General features: G+C 21.6%; 3 protein-coding genes across 8 annotated transcripts; 1 reads left to right on the top strand and 2 right to left on the bottom strand.

Moving 5' to 3' along the window:
* Nucleotides 1-163: 163 nt before the first annotated feature.
* On the bottom strand, nucleotides 164-4,783 carry LOC108004467 (zinc finger CCCH domain-containing protein 3). Of its 2 annotated transcripts, none has more exons than XM_062085144.1 (7): nucleotides 4,567-4,783; nucleotides 3,062-3,902; nucleotides 2,895-2,983; nucleotides 2,380-2,530; nucleotides 2,002-2,160; nucleotides 1,733-1,928; nucleotides 164-869 (listed from the first exon to the last, which is right to left on the bottom strand). In XM_062085144.1, the coding sequence occupies exons 1-7, from the start codon at nucleotides 4,616-4,618 to the stop codon at nucleotides 414-416; spliced, it is 1,944 nt and encodes a 647-aa protein (XP_061941128.1). In that variant the 5' UTR covers nucleotides 4,619-4,783; the 3' UTR covers nucleotides 164-413. The 2 variants fall into 2 exon arrangements, with proteins under 2 accessions (XP_061941128.1, XP_061941127.1); XM_062085143.1 differs by having other exon boundaries at nucleotides 164-884.
* Nucleotides 4,784-6,001: 1,218 nt separating this feature from the next.
* Nucleotides 6,002-19,347, top strand: LOC108004464 (dipeptidyl aminopeptidase-like protein 6). 4 transcript variants are annotated; one of them, XM_028664063.2, is made up of 16 exons: nucleotides 6,002-6,089; nucleotides 10,132-10,293; nucleotides 11,696-11,848; nucleotides 12,056-12,183; nucleotides 12,321-12,532; nucleotides 12,608-12,771; nucleotides 12,992-13,095; nucleotides 14,370-14,490; nucleotides 14,560-14,795; nucleotides 14,902-15,197; nucleotides 15,279-15,448; nucleotides 15,585-15,727; nucleotides 15,840-16,034; nucleotides 16,103-16,263; nucleotides 16,344-16,555; nucleotides 16,720-19,347. In XM_028664063.2, exons 2-16 carry the CDS (start codon nucleotides 10,138-10,140, stop codon nucleotides 16,873-16,875), a joined length of 2,607 nt encoding a protein of 868 aa, XP_028519864.1. In that variant the 5' UTR covers nucleotides 6,002-6,089; nucleotides 10,132-10,137; the 3' UTR covers nucleotides 16,876-19,347. The 4 variants fall into 4 exon arrangements, with proteins under 4 accessions (XP_028519864.1, XP_028519862.1, XP_016922891.1 ...); XM_028664061.2 differs by lacking the exon at nucleotides 6,002-6,089 and adding an exon at nucleotides 7,415-7,827; XM_017067402.3 differs by lacking the exon at nucleotides 6,002-6,089 and adding an exon at nucleotides 7,415-7,827 and having other exon boundaries at nucleotides 10,135-10,293.
* Nucleotides 17,693-23,271, bottom strand: LOC108004466 (zinc finger protein 726-like). 2 transcript variants are annotated; one of them, XM_062085146.1, is made up of 4 exons: nucleotides 23,138-23,271; nucleotides 21,212-21,486; nucleotides 20,552-20,721; nucleotides 17,693-18,395 (listed from the first exon to the last, which is right to left on the bottom strand). In XM_062085146.1, the coding sequence occupies exons 2-4, from the start codon at nucleotides 21,450-21,452 to the stop codon at nucleotides 18,183-18,185; spliced, it is 624 nt and encodes a 207-aa protein (XP_061941130.1). In that variant the 5' UTR covers nucleotides 21,453-21,486; nucleotides 23,138-23,271; the 3' UTR covers nucleotides 17,693-18,182. The 2 variants fall into 2 exon arrangements, with proteins under 2 accessions (XP_061941130.1, XP_016922897.2); XM_017067408.3 differs by lacking the exon at nucleotides 23,138-23,271 and having other exon boundaries at nucleotides 21,212-21,656.
* Nucleotides 23,272-24,608: the final 1,337 nt, after the last annotated feature.

Below are 24,608 nucleotides of genomic sequence, written 5' to 3' on the forward strand. Positions count from 1 at the left end.
GTAAAATGTATTTGTTAGAATAATTTCTCCTTTATGTTCATAATAATTTATTTCATAATAATTTGATTATTTTTTTTTTAATGATTCCATTATTTTAATCAAATAAAGAAAACAAAACTGTATATAAAATAATAATAATTATTTATGTATAGATAAAATACTCTTATTTTGTCAAATATATATTTTTCATTTGTGTACACATTACAAAATATAAATCTTATTTTTTGTATATATTTGAACATAACATAATACAAATGTAACTTTTTTAATAGCTATAAGTATAAACTTTATTACTAGCTAAAACGTAAATTTTTTTATCAAATTACACAAATATGATATGTCATTTGAAATAAATAGATTCTAAGGCAGACTTTAAAAAATATCGAAAGAATTTTATAAGTAATTTATTTATATTAATCAATAGGTATATAAGCAGGCAGAACACCAATTGGAGGACGTTTCAGTATTTTTGAATCAGAAACTGTTTCTGATTCATCTTCTGATTCATCTTCTATTATTGTTTCTGAATTTGTGTTATCAGATATTTCAACTAATGTATTAGAATGAGATATAAGCTTTATGTTTTTCATAAGTTTAATTTTTTTCATAATACTTTCTCTTTTCTTATCAAGAGATTTATTTAATGAATCTGCTTGTTCATAATATCTAAGTCGGTTTTCATTATTAGAGGATGAAGTATCTTTTATAATAGGTGCTGTTGCCTGATTATTATGTATATTGTACTTTCTTTTTAACTGGTTTTGTTTCTTAGAAGATTGTGATTTATGTGGATAAGGACAATGCTTACCTTTACTGCATTTTTTTGTTTTTTCGAACTCAGGACATAAATTTTCATGACGTTGCTTACACTGTAAAAGAAGATACTACCAGGTTTCTTAATATATTGTCTTTTTTTTTTTATATATATATATCATTAATATATTATAAAATGAAATTAATAAATAAAAATATTCAAAAATAAAAACATTCACTCATAAAATAAAACAAATTTTCTAGTATTAAATATATGTTATATAATATCAAATATGTTTTTTCTTTTAACAAATTATATTATAATTTAATTATTGTCGAAAGAAAAATGTTAATTAAAATTTAATTTGTTAATATATTAGAGAACTTTTCAAAATCAATTCTAGAGATCAAAATAAACATAATTGATATATAATTGATATATAAAAATGTCAGTTGAATATTTATTTATTAATTATAAGTAATTTAAAAAAATAGAAGCAATAATTTTCCATTACCATTTGTTTTATATAATGAAAATTTAAATTGTTTATGAATTAATAAATAAACTCCAACTAATATTTTTGTAATTTTTATATTTGTTTTAGTCTTTAAAATCAACCTTTCAAAGAAATTCCTCCTATATATATATATATATATATATACATATATATATATATAATATTCTTTTAATATTCTATTTTCTATATTATAATATTATATTATAATATCTTAAATATATATTAATGTTTAATTTTTAAATTAATCAACGTAATTATTTGTATATATTTTGAAAAAATATACACAATTCACTATAATGTATTCTTATTAAAAGAAATTTAATAAACATAAATAACAAAAATGAATTATAATAGAATATTAAAAGAATATTAAATATAAATATTTAAATTCATATATTAGTTATTATTTAAATAATAGTAGAAATTTTTTTTAAATAAAAAATAAAAAATATTGCACTTACCTCGCTACCTTTGACACAATATCCTTGTAAGAAATCTATACAAATTGGAGTACTGGAAGAAACTTTGATGTGACGATAGGGACACGCATCCCGTGTACAGCAACCTTCTAAGAAATACTTGCAAGTTGGCATCTTTTCTGGACCTACATCATGAGACAGTGGACATTTATCCAATAAACAATTTCCTTGAAGAAATCTGAAATAAATTTTCTCAATTAAACAAATATTCTTTCATTTACATATATATGCATAAAAAAATAAAATTTTACTTTTTACAAAGAAAAATTTGCTTTTTATCATGACGTTTTACACAAATTCCTTTCTCATGATTTGAACAGTATCCAAATTTTTGAAATATTAAACATGGTTGATTATTTTTTTGCATTTTGTTACGTAATATTTGTATACTTTTTTGTTTGACTTTATTGCTGCAAATAAAAGAATATTATTAATATTAATATTTAAATTTATAAGATTTTTAATAATATTAAATTATGTAATAATATAGTAATAAAAATTCAATAAATTAAGAATATATTTATATATTTTAATAATGTAAAAGATGATATAATATTTTAAATAATTAATAAAATAAAAATTAAAAATAATATAAGAATGATAAAAATATATAATTAATAATTACATACCTAATAGTATTCCTATAATTTATTTTTTGTGATGAATTAGATAACTTAATTCCATTCGTTGTATTTATTATTTTTGTACTTGAATTTCTTTTATATTCTTCTGATGTTTCTTTTATAGATCTTACTTTACATAATTTTTTTCCATTAGTGGCTGTAATAAATTTTGAAATTTTGAAATTTATTGATTGTTTTTTTGAAATTAGAATTAATATTAGAACTATCATTCTATAGTTCCTAAATATTTATTTTATATAAATATAAATATTTATTTTACATAAATGATAATTAAATATCATAAAAATAAAATATATCACATAAAAAAATAAGATATGATTTATATTAAAATAAGATATATTTATATATTTTTTTATATTTTTTATATATAATTATATTTCTATAAAACACAATATTAATTTTACTAAAAACATTTTCATATTTTCAATAATTATAAAACAAAAAATATGAAATGAAAAATATTATTATTCATATTTGATATGTTTTATATTATAACTTACTTTTTACTCCATAACTGTTGCGTACTAAGTGATTTTTAGAAGATTTATAAACAATTCCTCCAATTGTGATTAGTTCCATTTTATTATTGCTAAAAAAATATTTAAATTAATTTTTAATATATAATCATAAACCTATTTAAAATTTTAAAAATATTACAAATACATACATGATTTTTTTTGGACTAAGAGTTGCGTGTTCTCTGGTACTTGTTCTTTTTGGTACAGTTCGATCTATTCTGTATTTGTTTATTTTAGGTTTCATAACTGGTAATTTTATGAAATTACTATCTTTTTTAATTGACTGTTGTAAACTATTTATTATTTTTGTTTTTATAATTTTTTGAGACATAGGTTTAATATTTTTTATTATTGAATTTGAAGATTTTTTAATTTTACAAAGTTCAATTTGTGGAGTACTAAAAGATTTTCTTGATCCTCGCTTTATACGAATAAGTTTTCTTTGAGATAAAACTACAATATTAGAATTATTTATTTTTTTTTGATTATGATTAAGCTTTGGAGAATTTGTACTTTTAACAAGTTTTAGTCTTGAACAAACAGGATGAGTAATATTTTGTATCATTATTTGTTTATGTTCCGTTGGTTTAGATTGTACAGAGGAAGACAATTTTTTCATTAATTTTGGATTAACATGAACTGATTTTTGTATGGAATTTGTACTTGTTATATTTACAATATTATTTTGCACATTTTCATTAGAATTAATAATACTCTTCATCATTTTTGGATTAACATGTACCAAGGATTTTATATGTAATTTTGGATTAATATAAATTGAAGAACTTTGAGGTTTAAAATTTGGATTAATATATACATTAGTACTTTTTAATGCATTGCATGAATTATTAGATGTTTTAGGTAATTGTTGAGACTTATGAAATAAATTTAAATATTTCTCAGATTTTGTAAAACTTAAATTCTGATTTGTAATAGGTTCTTCTACATATAATTTATCTGATGATTTTTTCTTATGATTTTCTATTAAACCTAAAATAAATATAAAAATAATTGATATAAATATAAAAATAATATTAAATTATATCATTTATATTAAATTTATATAATATAGTAATTATAGATTATAAATTATTATTTACAAATATAAAACACATATATGTGTACTACTACAATCCAAATTGGTAAGATATTATTTTATAAGGTATTCTCTATATAAAATTTTTAATTTTTCTATCATAATCTATTTGCTTTATAATTAAAAATAAAAAAGAATTAAATACAATTACTTAATGAATGCAGTTAAAATAAAAAGCATTAATAGGAAAATATATTGGGATTAATCTTACAAAATTTTATAAATATTATAAAAAATATTATAAAAATGAAAAATAAATTATATATGGAGTAAAAATATTAATTGATATAAAAAATAAAAAATTATAAATATACAATGTAATTTATTATCACTAAAAATAACCTTAAAATATTATTTTTTTATTATTTTCATTTTTCAATATTTTATTCTAATATTTATTTATACAAAAATAATATAATTATTGAAGTAATATTTAGAATAAGAATAAAGTATGATTTTATTCTTTTTTTTTAATTTTTATGTATATCTAATTATAATATCTTAAATATGTTAAAATACATTTAACACTAAAATAATTGCACAAAATTATAAACTTACGCGTTAAATAGTGTATTTCCTTGATTAAACTTTCATCCATATTTAGTAGCATAAAATGTTTTTTGGTTATCTGTTTTTTAATAAATGAAGGAAGTGGAATCAAAAAAAATAACTTCGCACAATGAATAAAATTATTCCATAAATCACTGTATTTTATAAATTACAATACGTTGACATTCGTTTTGTTATAGCACGGAAATAAACTATTTAAAAACAGATGTCGCTTTATGAAAAATTACTTAAAAAACACTAGCACTACATGTGAACAATACATGAACTATTTTCTATTAGAATTAAAGAGCGGGATATTTAAATTTATAGTTTTAATTTTCTGCGGATAATATAATAAAAATATTTATAATATATATTTTAAATTTAAATGAATTATATATATAAATTATATATATTAGGTTAGATAAATTTTAAAGATTTAGTAAAGAATATTATTTAATTTTCTGCGGATAATATAATAATAATATTTATAATATATATTGTAAATTTAAATGAATTATATATATAAATTATATATATTAGGTTAGATAAATTTTAAAGATTTAATAAAGAATATTTATAGAATTTATAGAATATTTATAGATATTAAAATTGTAAAAAGATACAAATATATAACAATTAAATATATAAAAAATATAAAACAATATTATATATCTAGAAATTTTTTTAATTAAAAATTTTCAATTTTTATTTTCTTTTTATCATTTTTAATTTATAAAAATAACTTTAAATTTTAATTTGTGTAATGCACATATAATGTACAATTTAAATTATTCACTATTAGTATTTTAATTTTTTTTTTATGTAGTATACTGATCACAAAATAAAATAGTGGAAAATAAAGATTTATATTGCACACATATATTGCACATTATTTAATAAATTTTATAGATTTATATTAGATTAAAAATATTATCATAAACTATTATTTGTATATCTATTTATTTTATAAAAACTATAATTGAGTACTTATATTTATAATTTTATTCAATTATTAATTATATGGATTATAATGACTAAAGAAAGGAAAAATTGAGATACTATTAATGATTATATTAAAATAAAACAATGAAAATAAATATTTTATTATTAATTTATAAAAAATGCCTTGTATATGGAAATAAATATATAATAATGCAATTAAATATGGATCTTATTATTAATTTAAATTTATTACTTTAAATTAAACATTCTTTAAGTCTTAATTATAATTTTATATAATGTATGATATATTTGTACAATGTACATAATTTTCAATTATTATTTGATAGAATTAAAAAATATAATAAATTCAAATGATTTTAGTTTAAATAATACGCGCTTTTTCATAATATTTTCTTCAACTTATACGCAAACGCAAACGATATTGATCTGTATCCATGAATATACTGGATCATATATAAAAGCTCTGTGACTTATCTTTAAACTTATATAGATATATCCACTTGACGTACTCAAAGAGATACTCTTTTTATGAAGAAAGAACTAAAGATTATTTTACGTGTGTAGAGGTTAGTAGTAATGTACTTAATTGTACTTAATTTTGTTTTTTATATTGTTTTGTATAAAGAGATTTTAATTATATTTGATTTTCGTAAAAATCTATACGAAATTTCATTTTATTCACTTTAAAAATAATTAGTAATTTGTTTTATTATTATGTATATATTATACATATATTATACTTTTCAATTAATATTTTTTAAATTATGCATATATTTAATTAAATTATATAATTGTTATGTATAATGTATTTTTCATGAAATAAAATTTAATATTAATATTCGTAAGAATTTATATAACTAGTACACAATATAATATTGTAAACATAAAATTGTAGCAAAATATTAAAAATGGTAATTACATATATATTATTGCAAATTTTTATATTTTAATTTTTAAAAATATTTAACAAATTATTATTGTTAAATGTATTTAATAAATAAATTATACAATAAATAATTAATTAATAAATAAAAATTATTTATAATAATAAAAATTTTAATATTACTTTATAAACATATTTGTATATTATAATAAGTTATTATTTATTATAATAAATAATGATGTAATTATCATGAAATTACTCAAAATAATTCTCTTATAAGATTAATATATAAAGTATATTGTATGTATATAAAATATTATATATAATCAATGAAATCAATAAAATAAATTTGTATACAAAATAATTTTAATAATTTTTTATTTATAGTAAATACAATTATAGTAATTTTAAACTATTGTGAGATATTGTGCTATTTATAAATTATATAATTTTTAATTACTTAATTTTTATTAAAATTGTGAAACTTGAAATAAAAATATGTTTTTATATTTATGTTTATTATGAATACTTATTATTATTAATATGCTTATATATAAATATAAAAATAAATATATATTACATAAATTTAAAAATAAACATATTATGTATTTAATATCATAATTAATAATCTAATCTTATCTAATCAATTTTTAAATGAAAATTCTAAATTTTGATTGTTAAAAATATAAATGAAAAAAGAATTTATTAGAATTATTCAGATCGGATCATAATTATATTTAGTAATAATTAAAATTAAAATTAATATATTAATTAATTATCATATTATTATAATTATAATATTATATTAATTATCATAAAATATTATTCAGTTCAGATATTTGATAGAATTTCATTTTTAAATAAACATATTGAAATATATTTAACATTTGAATAATGAATTTTTTATGGCGAAATCTTTTAATTGAATGTGCTTAAATGTAATATTTTCATGAAAATCGATAATTATTAATGCCAAAAGTTTGATTTTATTCATATCGAAATTAATTTAAAATAGAGAACTAAAAAAAAGGATAGAAGCGCGCAACATCAATATCGCGCAGGCTTCGTTCTTCCAGCATCAACGAGGACAATCTCCATACCTATCAGTACCAAAAATTTTGTACAGTGCAAGGTGGAACTCAAGGAATTGCAGTGTGTTACATTATTATTACATAGATATTGTATTTATCTTCATTCTTCGTTTTTTCTCATTTTTTGCTTTGTGTTTCTCTTTTTTTTACGTATATGTCAGTGCGTGCATATGTATCACGTTGCACAAGAGACTACAACGTTTGTCGTAGTTTTGGACGGGATAAACTTTAGCACGATCTTCTGTTGTTTGTCTTTCTAATTCAACAGAAGGATCAAGACATCATTTTCTTTCACCGATGGCAGATCACGATAATATCTACGACGACGAGGTAATTAGTAATCGATTTTTTGCATTTGCTGTTATATTTTCAATTTCATTTTCTTTGTTTTAAGAAAAATGGAATATCTTTTTGGTGTTAATTTGCTTGTGTAAATTCAATTGCCAAAATGAAACATGTAATATATAAATTAATATAAGTAATTATGATATAAAATGTACGATATGACAAATAAATATTAGTCTTGAATGATAGTTTTTTAATGTACTTAAATATATATGAAGTTTTTTATATATGTGTGTGTGTATATATATATATATATATATATATATATATATATATATATATAATTCTTTATAATGTAAATTTTTTTTCTTATTATTATTATCTCAAAACCTTTAAATTAAGAATAAATTCTGTGCTTCTTATAAAAAAAAATTATATTTTAATAACTGCATAATGAAAATTAGAGCAAGAATTTATTGATCGTAATTTTGAAATGTTTTTGCATAAAATTACAATTCAATCAATTTTGTTCATTATAAGAAAAAAATATTTTTTATATTTTATTTTATTATTTATTTTATCAAATAAAGAGTTATAAAAACATTAAAAAAATATTATTTATATTTCGAATATAATAAAAAAGTATGAAATATTAAAATTAAAATTATTATTATTATTATTTCAATTATTATATTTTTTCGTATAAAAAAATAAATTCAAAAAAATAATTCCATAATTTACTATATGAACTTATAATATTTAATTTAATTTAATAAATTGTAATAAATGTATTTGATAATATAATGAAATATTTATTTATTATTTATTATATAACATGTAACAATTTTTATTAATTAATATTCAATTCAATTGAAAAATTGAAAAATTAAAAAAAGAAGATTTATTTCAATATTTTAAAATTAAAATTTTTTTAAATATTTAATATATTTAATATATTTAATTTTATTTAATATTATTTAATATTATTTATTTTTATATTATTATTATTTTATTTTATATTATATTATTTATTTTTATGTTTTAGAAAAAAAACCGATTCTTGTTACAATTAAATATTTAATATTGAAATTGTTTGAAATATTTCTAATATAATATTTATATTTAAAAATATTATAATTTCATTAAAAAAATATTTATGGAAAATATGACAGTGAAGTAGTATATATTGATGAAAAGCGATAGTAAAGTAAGTAGTATAACATTAATATGATTTATTATAAAGGAGACAAATAATAAAAACGATTTCTTATTCATTTGTTTTAAAAAAATATTGATATAAATGAATTTAATATGCTTTATTAGATTTTATTTCATCTTTTTTGTTAATTTAATAATTTAACAATATTCATTTTATATTATTTTATCCTATCTTTTTATATAAATTAATTTATAATAATAAAGTTATAAAGAAGATTAACATTGACCTACTGATACACATAATCTAAAATTAATTATATTAATCAATAAATTTTATTCAATAGTTATTAACTTTTTTCAACAGCTATATTTAAAATTTGTTTTATCATATTTAACAATATTGTAATGATTATTTAATACTTTTATAATTCTAGATTTTATTTTTTTTGTAAAATAACATATAAAATAATTTTTCATAGATATAAGATATATAAGATATCTGTATATAAAATGTTCTTATATACAAATATAATATTGTTATAATTTGTTATAATAAATATAGGGACTATATTTCATATATTATTATATATTATATATATTAGAAATTTTTTATTTTTTATTTCAAAATATTATTTGTATTTAAGAAATATATATAATGTATCTATTATAAAATATAAAACGATCAATAATTCGATTTTCTAAAAAAAATATTCTAGAATAAACTAACATATTATAAAAAAATTTGTTCTTAAAAATTTTAAAATTTTAAGACATTTAAAATTACTTATATATTATAAAATATATTATTATATATTTAAAATATATATTATAAATAATTTTTAAAATTTCTTTGTTATTGAATATTAAGTTTATTAAATTATATTTTGATAATAAAAAATATTTTAATAATAATTTATAAAATATGATTATCAAATACATAAAATATATATAATCAAATACATAATAATATTTCTGTTATAAATTTCTAATTTTTTTTGCAATTATTATTTATTTGTATTAAAAAAAAGTTAATCAAATAGAAAATAAACTAAATAAAGGGAAGAATTAAAAAAAACATAAAAAAAATAAAATAAAAAGATAAAGAATAAAATATAAAATAAATTATAAAATTTACATATCTATATAAATATAATTATTTGACTTTGGCGTTAGTAAGTACCTTTGTGATAGGAGCTAATGTCAGCGAATCCAAATCAAAGGAATTGGCGTGGGATATTGATAGCTCTGCTTGTGATCGTTGCTGTTCTAACTTTAATTGTGACATCAGTTGCGTTATTAACACCACCAGATGAGGGTCCCAGAGTACGAGGTGCTAGAATAAGACTTTCTGAGGTAAACAATGCAATTTATTTTTATTATAATATCTATTACATTATTATATTTATTATATTCTATTAAATTCTCCATTTGATCATTCGGACAATACAACAAATAACTAAAATTCATTTAGTTATAATTTATATGTCTATAATTTTTAATTTAATTTTTTAAGTGAAAAAAAATTAATCAAGTAAAATTCATTTAATCAAGCACTAATTGATGAATCTTATTTCAATATATGAAATTCAGATAAATGAATTTTTGCTTCATGATATTAATAATTTAACTTATGTTTTTTTTAGTGTATCTATCTATATAATTCTATAATAAATGTATTTTATATTCATGACAAGTTCTTCATTATTATTATTTTATGTGTGTTGAAAAATAAATATATTATATTAAGTATCAAATATTTTATTTATTTAATATTTTTACCAATTAATACAAATTAAAATTCAAAGATGACTAATTCATAATTTCTTAACAAGTACTTATAATGCAAATATCAAATTTTATATAATATTTATTTATTTATATATATTTTAATTTACATTTTATACATATTTTAATTTATATTAATTTTATAAACATTACATAATTTAAAAAAGAATCATTATATTAAAAGATTGAAGATTATCAGAATTATAAGCAAGAAAAAAAACGAGAACAATTGAAATTACCATATTCAAGATTTTAATATTAAATACAAATTTTATTATTTATATCTACTCAGCTAATCCAAGGTCATATAAACTTTTCAATTCTTTTTATAATATCTTATATTCTGTTGAAATATATACTCCTCGCTTTTATGAGTATTTCTTTCATTTGTTCACTTTTCATTTGCCGCGATCAATTTGATCCTAGACTTTTGTGACTAAGAAAAATATTAAGATCTCTTGACCTATAATTATACTCATTTTCTCCAATAATAACTAAATAAATAGACTATTTTATTTCATTTTTTTGCTTATATTTCTGTTGCGAATCATAAAAATATTTCTTTCAAAAATCAAAAATCATATTTTTTATTTATAATTTAATTAAATGTTTTTTCATGTTTATATTGAAACTTTCACTTAATTATTCATAATGTTCATAATTATTTATAATTTTATTTATTTTATTTCTTTATTTATGAATATAATATTTTAATTGCTTGAAATTAGAATTTCAGAAATCTTTATTAATATTCTATTTTCTTTACTCTTAATTTTCAGATATCATTTTTTATGATTTGATAATTTTTTTTATTTCTTAATATTTCTTAATTTCTATCATTGTTATTAAATTTATCAATTTTTCTTAAATAATTAATACTTTTGTAATTATTATTATTATAGCAATAATTAAATATAAACTAAATAAATATTTAAAAATTATTTTAATAAAATAAATACCTATTCTACAGGTACTTTCTGGAGAATTAACACCCCTTTTCTTCAATGGATCATGGGTAAGCAGGCAGCATATTTGCTATCGAGATGTGTGGGGTGGAATTTCGTTATTGCACGTTTCTTCCAAAAACATCACTTCCTACAGTCTAATGTCTAATGAAACTTTTGTAAGTTCAAGTTTATTATTTAAATATTTTTAATATTAATATAAATAATATAATATATAAAGAAAAATATATACTTTTTAAATATAGGTATGTATATATAAATTTTTTATGTAACGGTATAGAAAATTGTATTTATTAGAGAATATTTATATATTTACACTTAGGCTTTTTAGCAAAACAGAACATTAAGAGGTATTTTGCATACAGAGGACACTGAATCCTGCCAAGTTTTCATTGTCACCGGATCGTAATTATTTGCTCCTTGCGCATAATGTGAAGAAACTCTTCCGATACTCGTATTTAGCACAATATACAATTTATGACGTAAAAACACGGTTAGTGAAATATAATTAATTTAAATAATTATTTTAATTTAATACAATATTTTTATTAATAAAATTATTTATTATTATTATTATTAGATTTATCATTAGACTTATTATTAGACATTAGAATTATTTTATTGTTATAGAGAAACTATAGCATTGACTCCACATCCTGAAAAAGAAATTCACCCTTATCTTTTGTTGGCACAATGGACTCCACGAGATCATGGTCTGGTTATGGTTCAAGATTATGATATTTATTATATAACAAGTCCTAAAAGTAATACAGGATATCGCGTTACTGATACAGCAATACCTGGTATTTTATCAAATGGTTTACCGGATTGGTTATATGAAGGTAAAATAATTGAAATAATTTATATTCTTGACAAATATACAAGAAATTTTTACATATAAATTTTTATAAATTTAGAGGAAATTTTGCATCGTGCAGAAGCTATTTGGATGTCATCAGATGGCCACATGATGTTATATGCTTCTTTCAATGATTCTCTCGTTGAGGAAATGCACATATCTTGGTTTGGAGAAGGAAATAAAGCATTGTATCCTGATATACGATCCTTACGATATCCTAAGGTAATAATTATATTTATTATATATCTTATATTATATATCATAAATATTCTTAAAATATTTATAATTCAAATATTAATCAATTTTTCGAAAATTTCTATGTTTAGTAATATTTTATATATGTATGATATTTGTATTACATAATGATATTTTAAATATTTTTTTCTTATATAATAATTATTAATGGATTTAAAATTATATAATATTGATTTTCATTTTATAGCCAGGAACACCAAATCCTGTAGTGCGACTGTATGTAGCAGACTTGGCAGATCCAAAGAACATTCATACGAAGGTAGTGAAACCGCCACCTATCATCGAGCATGTGTGAGTTTATTTATAAAATTTGGAATATGAAGTGCTTGAACAAATTTTCTCTTATTAATTTTTCCTCATTAGGTATAATTATTCGTCTTAACAAAAAAAAAAAAAAAAAAAATTAAGAATGAACAAAACTGAAAATATCTTGAATAGAGATTGCACTTTGTTTTTCACAAGAAACATTTAGATGTTTCTATGGTGACACTCTCAAGGTACTTCAAAAGAGAAAGCATATCATTTTTCGGCAAGATACTTTAAGATAAACATGAGGTGTAGCTTGGTTTAAAATGAGCTGGTTTTTAAGAATATTGAAATTTAAAAATAAATTTTTAATAATATGTATAATTTTTATATAAATAGTTTAATATTCATAAGTAATAAATTTCATGATTTTTTTTTTTTAATGCGAATTTAATTCATAATATAAATGATAAATGTTGTGTTACTTTGAAAAATATCGATTTAATATTGATATCAATTTCTTTCAGCCAAACTTGAAAATATTTTTAAAATTAAAAGAACATTAAAAGAACATTAAAATTAAATTCACGCAGCTTAATTTTAGATAAAGTTTGAAATGAAATTAAAATTTTTTTTTTTAACAAATCATGATTTCATTAAATATGTAAAAATTCTTAAATGTAAAATTATTTATTATTTTTTATATTTCTTATTTACGAACTTTTTATACATTTATCATAAAATATTTACAAATATTAAATATTTTATGCATCTAATATATTTAATAATTTAAAAAATTTTTAAAAAATTTTTAAAAAATTTTAGAAATCATCTCATTTTAATTCCGATAATGTGATGTAGAAAATATTTTATTTCATATTTTAGCATAAACGATTTTAGCGATTTTAATTTACGAATTATTTTAATATGCATCATAGATATTTTTTTATTTATTTTCTTTTTTTTTTTTGCTATTTTTAAGAATATAATATAGCTTTCTTTTTATAATTAAAAAAATAATTAACAGGGAATTTTAGGCCATTAAAATAATCATTAATAATTTTATATATGTTTTCTTCTTATCATTAAAATAATTAAGATTAAATAATTCATTATTTTATTAGATAAAATAATTAAGTTTATGCATAGATATAATCTGCTATTAGTAGTAATAGCATTAAGTTGCATTCTTATAGATTTAATTGCTACTGAATATCATAAAAATTGCTTTAATTAAAAGTATTAATATAAAATAAATTATTATATTGGTACACATAATATTAGCTATAAACATTGTGGTTATTTATATTCATTAACAGAGAACATTACTTTACAACGGCTTCATGGGTATCTTCAACAGAAGTTTGTATAACATGGTTGACACGTGCACAAAATCTTTCTGTTGTAACCAATTGCAAGAGTCCATTATGGCATTGTCAGGTATATTTTATTTCAATTGTTTAAATTATTTTTTTATGTACATCAAATAATTTTAACCATTTTACATAGGAAATTCAAAGAATAGTAGCTGAAGATCGTGGTTGGGTAGATACTCCTCCAGAATCACCTATTTTTTCAGCAAATGGCAGTAGTTACATTGCTATAAGCCCAGTTAAAGATGGTCCAGCTGGTTATTATAAACATATTGTTTGGGTGAATGTTGCTCGAAGATTAGTTGTTCCACTCACTCATGGAAAATTTGAAGTTGCACAAATAGTAGCATGGGATGAACCTAATAATACTATGTGAGTAACAAATTTTATTATCTATTAAATTCTTATTAATTTCTTAATAAGATTAAATGTGTCATTTAATATTTTTCTTCCAATCTAATCTAGTTTTTTTACATAGATATTTTATAGGTATTCCACCTATGCAACCAGGACAAAGACATCTTTATTATGTGAGTTCATTGTTACCACATGTGGGTTCATCTCTACATCCTGCTTTTTGTGTTACTTGTACGGAAACGTCAGATGGATATCGAAAGGAACATAGAACAGCTTCATCTAGTCATTACAGTTCTTCGTCTGATAATAATTATATACGTGATCATTATGAAACACAAACAGAAAATGTAAAAGTTGAGGGACAACCAAAAGAAAATGTTACAAAGAAACAAAAATCAAAAACATACACTACACCAAGTAAATACTTTTTACAGAAAAATTAATTATTGTTTTACATAATTCTAATGATATTTATATATGTATTTCTTTCATTTTCAGAATTTACTGATCAACCTTGTCAATATCACAATGCGATTTTTCCACCGATTGGTACTGATTATTTCGTTTTAGAATGTTATGGACCTGGTATACCTACTGTTACTTTATATAAAACTGATTTTCCAATGCCACATCTTATCTATGTTTTACAAAATAATACATTATTACGTGTAAGTTATAATAGCTTTTATGTTTGACTTAAAATAAAATTTTGTATGCTTTGAATTATACATTTTATAGCATAAAATAATAAAAATTAAAAATAGTATAAAAAATAGTATATATAAAATTAAAGATTTATTTTAGGAACGAATTGCCAAACTTGCACTTCCTCAAGTCAAAACATTTCCTGTTCAAATAAGTGGTGGATATAATGCACAAGTAAAATTGTATTTACCACCAGGATTAAGAGAAGATGAAATCACACGATATCCCTTAATCGTACAAGTGTAAGTGCATTTTTAAATATAATATTTAATAATTATAAAATATTTATTATAGATATAATATTAATATTATTTTTGGAAAAAAATACAACTTTTGAAATATTTGTATTCTTAGATATGGTGCACCAGGTTCACAATTAGTAACAGAAATGTTCAAAATTGATTGGAATACTTATTTAGCTAGTAGAAAAAATATGATTGTTGCACAAATTGATGGCAGAGGTAGTGGAGGTCAAGGCTATAAATTTCTTCACGAAGTTTATTACAGACTTGGCTCTGTGGAAGTTGCCGATCAACTTGAAGTGACTGAGTGAGTATAATAAATTCTACTGTAGAATCATTTTTAATATTTGTTTAAAAATTATTAAAAATTTCTAGATATTTGCGAGATTCGTTACATTTCGTGGATAAGCAACGAGTCGCTGTTTGGGGTTGGAGTTATGGGGGTTTCGTAGCTGCTCTCGCGCTGGCGCATCCTGAGCAAAATGTTTTTGAATGTGGTATAAGTGTAGCTCCTGTTGTTTCATGGAAACTTCATGGTACAATGTAGTCATTTTATTTTGAATTTTTATAATTTTATTAAAATTAAATTATTTTAATTGATTTAATTTTGAAACAGATTCTGCATATGCTGAAAGATATATGGGTTTACCAGATGTTGTATCAAATTATAAAGGATACGCTGAATCAGATGTATACGATAAAGTGGAACATTTACGAAATAAAATGTTTTATTTAGTGCATGGCACTGCAGATGATAACGTCCAATTTCAACAATCCATGGCACTTGCGCGTCACCTTGCGAAAAAAGGCATTCTTTTTCGACAACAGGTTAACGATTATATAATTTATAATTGTAGTAATTTAAACAATTTTAGTGTATCATATATATTATATTATACATATTATCACGAAGATATATTCAGTAAATGTATTACAATAGATGTACATGTTATTAAGATAAATTATATATATAAATTATCATTTACTTTTAGGTATATCCAGATGTGAGTCATTCATTAGCAGGAGTTAAAGGTCATCTTTACTTATCAATGGCTCAATTTTTGGATGATTGTTTTCAGAAACAAGTACCCACTGATACAAAAGCTGGTCTTATCAGTGGTGGATCTGTAGTCTGTAATTGTAAATAATGAAAATGATCCACTTGTGAAGAAATTCCATATACAAAAGTTATACCTGAATCTCCAAATTGTGTTCCGTTTATTGATATCTTAGGAAAAAAATATTTTCGCATTATTTTGTATATTGACTAAATATTATAAGAAAATAGTATGTTTCAAATTGGAAATCAAATCTAAATGAATGAAAGTGATAAATTCTAATATTGTTAAAAAGAATATATTAATATATTAAATATATAAATATAATTTTTTATTTTAGAAATGTTATGATTTTTTTTATAAAATAATGATATTTGATATTTTTTTATAAATATAATTAAAATTAAAAATTATGATTATTATGATTTATGTTTTAAAAAATTATATTTTTCTTTATACATTGAGTTCATAAAGTTTTCATTTTAATTATTTATATCTCTTTCTTCTGCAATACAAATAATTGATAATGTATATAAAATTCGTATAAAATTGTAATACAAAAGATAGAAATGAAATATGAACCAAAGATAAGTGAAAAAAAAAAGAACTAATTTTATTCATTTAGATATTGATTTTTCTTCTGTTATAATGAAATCCAAGAAGATAAAATTTATTTTAACGTTACATAATTTATTAAAGATGTACAGAATCATTTACCATAATTGCAAATATAACCGGGACAAGTAAGAAAAATAATTATTTCTTTTCATCAAATCGATATGAAACGAAATCAAACGATAAAAATTCATGAATTCATAAACATTTGATGTAGGGATAACTTTTTCCTACTTTCATTTAAATCTTCCTAATTAATAATATATGCGTACAAGAAACACAAAACGACGCATTTAAGATTATTCCTCAATGTATATTTCTCGAATCTCTTATATTATAAGAAGAAACATTTCACTCAAAATTCATGTGATTTCTCTTACATACCTATATAGATTTACCTTATAACGATTCATTCGCTACAATAATTAACGTAACACTTTGTAAACAGTATTAATTAACTTCGAGGAGCAATAAAGAAATTTTATAAAAATAACATTCAATTAATTGAACTAAATAAGGTATAAAGTTAACGAACATGAATCATATGGCATAATAACAATACATACATACTATTTTACCTGAATGTAATGAGCAATTGAAGAATTAATAACAAGATTAAAGTGTAATTGTTAAATTGTACTGCGTGTCAAACTCTACATGAGTTTTTCAAATAGCAATATAAATAGAGAGATTTAATTTTAATTTCTATTTTTTGTAAATTTTTTCGAAATTTAGATTTTTCAATAGATTTTCTAAATTATTGAGGAGGCATTATCGGTTGGTCAATAGTCTGAAATGGATTTGACAATCTTCTTGTTCGAACATCTGCCAAGGTGTAGTAACATATGGTTTTTAAGATTAGTTGGTTTACTGAAACCACGGCTACAAATATGGCACCTAAATGGCCATAGCCCATTATGCACGTACATATGACTCTTAAGATCTCCTGGTGTTGGGAAAGATTTAGAGCATTGTGAACATTTGTGTGGTTTTTCCTGAAACATAAGAATGAAAGCATTCTTTACTGCGAGTTTTAATTGAAACAAATCATTATTTTTTAAAATGTTTTATAAAACGATGTAATTTCAAAATTATAATAAATTTTTATTTCCTTTAATTATTATTTTTAACATATTAAAAGTAATTGTTGTTATGGCTATACTATATAGTATAATTATAAATATTTTATTTTTAAAAAGTTATATTCAATAATTACTGCCTAAGTAAATGCTAATATTAATATTAAAAATCTGTTGTTATTAGTAGTAAACAATTCGATGTCCAAATTTTAATAATATTGAATAAAATGAAATTACATTGTTTTTCAGATATAAATTTAAAAATTTTATCTTTTGAAATCTTTGTTGATTTTATGCATAACATAATCTGTTTAAAAAAATTTATTTCTATCATATAAAAATACGCTTTCAAAATAAAATGCATTGAAGTCCATTATATTTATTAAATATAAATCTAAAAAAAGTACCATTCAATTTTTCATATTAATGTTTCATATTTACTCATCACTTGCAAGCGTTCGTTGGTAATAATATTTATATTTAAATCTTAAAAAAAAAAAAGAGTACATCTGTCGATATTACAAAATATCTCAAAGAAAAAATTCACAAATAAACTAATATATTTATTTTTAATGATATTAGCACAAAAATTAGAAACTTTCTTCTATAGTACAAATTACTAATTAAATAAAAAATAAAATTCTAAAGTTATTTTTATTTGATCAACTTACAGAAAATATATAAAAATTTACGAAATGTTATACAGATATAAAAATAATGAAATAACGATTGTAATAGATAAATAGAAATATAATAAACGGCAATGATTGCAGAGAAATTTATATACAAAAGTAATTGCTGTTCATTATTGTATAAATTGAAATTAAAAACTGTTAACTTTGAAAGAATAAAGGAATTCACGACATCAGATTATCCTATTTCTACCTATGTCCAATTCCATATAATAAAGAAAAAATTCGAACACCAAAATTATCGTCGATATATTCGTTATCCCGACTCGATCGGCTCGTCGAACGGGAATAAAAGAACGCGTCATGGTCTCGCGAAAACACGATGAAAAGGTGGCGAGCAAGGGTAAATGTGATGAGCGTAAAAGTTGTAGCGGGCACACGAGAATGAATAGAATGGAAGAGGGACGCGAATGGGAGACAGTAGGAAGACGAAGGAGAAAGATGTCAGGGAAGATAGTGTAAGTAACTGTGGGCAAAAGGTAGACGGGAGATAGAGTTGGAAAGCGATGTTAACATAAGATCGAAGAGAGAACCAGAAGAGTCTGCTGCCTCTGGGTATATTCTCCGTCTCCCTAATTGGATTGCATTCCAAGCAGTAGCGAGTAATGGACCAATTACAGTAGCTGATGGCAAGAGCAACCTATATGGCTCCCGAGATATCATTACTTCGCTGGATTAGAGAAACTCATATGGGGGTTTCCGCTCTGATAAATAAAAACTTCGACCGATCTTTTACCACTCGCGCCTCGCGTTACCGCTCCGCGTACCGGTTTCCTGCATTTTCCCGATCGCTACCAGATCTTACACCCGACTGGGATAACCGAGGATAAAATAAAGATAAACTTCTTCGAGAGATTCGATATGCGTCGATTCTCGATTTGCCTTTTTTTCTTCTTCCTCTTTTTCTTTTCTATATTCTATAAATTTTAAGTTAACTGCATTCTCAGATATTGATATTTCTATGATCAGATGATAGAATTTAATAAGAATTCATTGAGTTTAATATGAAAGTTTTTTCAGCAATTAAAATATTAATTGTAAATAGGAATAATTAATTTTAAAAAAAGAAAATCATCTATTTTTGAAGAAGAAAATTATCCTCATAGAAGAATAAAATATGATAAATATACGTATTTTAAATTTTAATCTATTTAATCTATTTGGAAGAAATTTATTATAGAGAAGGTAACGAAATGGCTCAAATGGGTCAGTAATGTCAGGGAAATTTAGGAAATTAATTTGCCCGATCGAATCAATGTATCTAAATAAGTTTAAAATAATTTCAAGATCATATTAGATCAATAAATTCATTTTGATTTGAGTTACAATCAATATTAATTTATCGTATTTTAGCGAATTCTTCAGGTTTTTGGAACTTACCTTGATATGAGTCATACGATGATAATAGAGATTGGAGGAGGCTGTAAACTTCTTACCACAAACAAGACATTGATGAGGTTTTTCACCGCTATGGATTCGTTTGTGCGTATTCAGCGAGCTCGATGTTGAGAAACCCTTGTTGCACACCATACAAACATGCGGTTTCTCTCCTTCAATTTAATAGTAAGGTTAAATTACTTGAACTAATGGTCAACAGTTCAAATTGTTTGAAATATCTTAAAATTTCTTAAAAATTTCTTTTGCCTATTTAAAAAAAATTAAATCTCTTTCTAATCTATAGATACGTGTAGGAGAATTTTGATAGATTAGATATTATTATATTTATAAATACATTACAAAAATTAAGAAACAAAATAACATCTAGCTATTGCAAAATTAATTAATTTTTTAAAATAAGATATAAATATTTATTTACTTTTATAATAAATAATTAAAAGTTATTGAATTATTTAGAATCATATGTTAAATAAAGACAAACCTAAGTTTGAAATATTTAATAACAATTAAAGATTAAAATTTCAAGTATTAAAATAAGGGCTGATCAAAATTTTCATTATCTTTCCTTTTTTTTTAAAGAAAATTATAGGGCAAAAAGAGAATTTTAATAGCAAATTTTAAAAATGATTATATTTTACTCACCTGTGTGCGTTCTCATATGACGTTTCAGGAGAGAAGGTCGGTCGAAAGATTTCCCACAAACTTCACACGGCAAAAGAACTCTCTCTCCTCTTTTAATTGTCGTTAAAATACTGCAATCTAAATGATCTCCTGTCAAGGACAACGTCGATGACGAGGACTCCTCGGATGTTGATTCGTATTCATCCACCTCATAATAGGGATGCGAGATAGTTGACGACGAATGATGAGAGAGCAATGCCATGGATAAGTCTAATGGGGATTCTTAAACACAAAATCTGGTTATTAAATATTATTTTTAAAATTTTATTACACCAGCCATGCAGAACTGATCATTTGACTTCTGAAAAATATATTAAAATGAAGAATTTTTCAGAAAATCGAGTCGATCAGTTTTATTTCTAATTATAAGAGATGAAGAATTTAAAAAAACAATCTGTATTTTTTTCAACATTTAAAATCTATTTTAAAAAATTCATATAAATATTCTATATTAATTATTATAAAAAATAATTTGTATTATTTTTTATATTGACTGAATAAGTTCTTTATATGTATAAATATAAAAACAAAATTATATTTTTGTTATTAACAATTTGTTTTTTCAAAAATATCGATCTTTATCTTATCCTTAACATTACAGAAAGATACATAATCTTTTATTTTATTTTATTATACTATAGTAAATTTATTTTTTTTTTCCGCTTATATTTTAATTCATTATCTTTTTTCGAAACATCATATATAATATTTTAAACATTTCTTATATTTGACATTTGATCTATGTCTCCCCATTAAAACGGATCCTAGAAATTCTATTAAACGTATTAACATTCACACACACAAATGACAACGTTAAACCTTCTTTTATCCGCCATTGTATACCACCAACACGATATCTTATCCGATATAATATTATCCATTTTCTCGGTTTCTTTCAAGGCCAGATCTCCTAGCAAATATCGCGGCTGTAACCATCCCCCACACTGTCCCCCATTTTATCCTCTGCGATTCTCTTCTTCGGTCGGCGAGCCCTCCTCTTCGGAATTGAAGGTTCGCCGGCATTGTACTGTCTTTTATATCCCCCGGTAAGCGCGGGGGTCTGCGCATTTGAATCATGAGCGAACGAACGAGCACCTTGTGATCCAGCCGACAAAAATACCGGCTTATATTTGCATTTCAGATTTGTTAGCCAACTTTCTTTCCTTTCTTTTTCGATTGGCTCGCGATTGCGCCGATTAACGCGATTGCACCCGGCCAAGATTTCAATCGGCACGGTCCCGCAGCAGCTTTGCCATCCGCTACGGCTTTCGATCTTTTTTTTCTTTTTTTTTTTTTTTTTATTTTACTCGAACACGCGAAACGTGGCTCGATGCTCTTTCGAATAAGTTTTTTTTTTTTTTTAAATGATAAATTGAAGCAATTTTACGTGTTATGCAAATTAATGTTTCTTAATAGGCTGACTGCTGATCGAATTTTCTAACTTATATCATTGGGTCGAGAAATTCAAGATAGAAGGTCAATTAATGTAATTTGCTTCAAGATGAAAGTCTTTAATCGAAGTAATAATCTAAGTAGCACGAAGATGTTTTATGTGGTTGTCTTTTAATTCTCTGTAGTATTTGGATACAACTTATGCATATTAATTTTCTTCTGGATTTTCAAAAAATAGAAAAATTATTTAGATTTAACACTTTTTTTTAATTAAACTTTTTAGTTAAAATAATTGACAACGTCGTAAAACGTATTAAATTTATAAAAAAATATTAAGGCAGGAATAAAAATTTTTTAAAGAAGATAAAAAAGATGTGAACTAAATAATTAATAAATATTGATTATATATATTAAGATTTTATTCGCTTATAAAATTTTATTCGCTTTTATATCGATTTTCGTAATAATTATTTAAGATAATCTTAAACAACTCACCATCTAAAATGGAGTCAATCGTGCATCTGTAGAGAGCAGACCTCGAACACATGTCGTGTGGTATAAAGACGAAATCTTGTTCTGCTGTAGGAAGAAACCAAGCTACTAATTCTGTATCCGGTTGAACATCTTTTATTACTTCAAAGATCGGATCCCCTGAACCACATGAACAGAAAAAATGTAAGAAATGTTATTAATTTACATTAATGAAAAATAAAAGAAAAAAATTTCTTTAAATTAGATTATTAGTATTAAGTATTCGATAAAATATAATTATTATTTTGCATTGAAATTTATAATAATTATAATTAATGTAGTAAATTTATTCAAAGGAAATTTTAGATAAAAAATTGTCATTCGTGATAATAATGTAAAATATTAAAAATTAATTAAGTAATATTTTAAAGAGTCATTTTAAAACAGTAAAGTTACGAGGCTAGTAATTTGTAATTAAACTGAAAAATATTTATCAGGATTGAAACGGATGTACACTATCATTTGCTGCAATATTTTAATTCTCATAACTTATTCCATTTTTTTAACATGTATTAGCTTACCTTTCACTTTGGTACCAATTAAGTTTACTTGTTCGTCATAAGACTGAACGATACGAAGGAATCTTATCCAATTGCACTGACGCTTGTTAAGGCTGTAATTTGAAAAGAAGACTTCATCGTAGCAGCCATATTCGCGTCTGATCTGAAATAAATCGCAGTTATGAAAAACTTACTTTAAAATCTCGTGAAAATAACCATTAGAACTGTTGTAACTGTTGTATCATTAGAACTATTGTAATTGTAACTGTTTGTATAAAATATTCTACATGATTTTTGATTTTTTTTATATTAAATGTAAAAACGAAGTTACGAACATTTTTAATAATACTATTATACTCGAAATAAAAATAAAAGAAAAAAATAAATTATTGATATATATATGGTTTAAGAAGATATATATTTTAAATTAGAATTACATTAATAATTTATAAAAATATTTACTATCGAATAAATATGTGATATTATAAATTTCCTGTTTAGAAATTATAATAATAAAGTGAATCTTAGTTATATTTCTAACATTAGTTAATTAAATGAATAAAAATAAATTAACTATAATTATGAATATTAGTTTTTGAATATAATTCATGTTGATATATACTATTTATATTATATATAATATTCAATGCATTTCGCATTTTTATATTTGGCATAATCATTTATGGATCATTTTCCTCTTTTTATTCTTCTTCACTTTTTTTTGCCATTACTAAAATCATGAAGATGAATTTTTTATATATTAACTCTTATTGAAATAGAAATATGATTATACTTATATTCCTTTATTTATTTGCATTTTATTATTTTAATTATATTTATATTATAGTTATTTATGTACAAAATATGTAGAATGCATAATACTTTAATATTAAAGGTAATGAAGAAATTGCATTATTATTATGATACAACGATTT

This window comes from Apis cerana, linkage group LG14 (assembly GCF_029169275.1).
Source record: "Apis cerana isolate GH-2021 linkage group LG14, AcerK_1.0, whole genome shotgun sequence".
NCBI lineage: Eukaryota > Metazoa > Arthropoda > Insecta > Hymenoptera > Apidae > Apis > Apis cerana.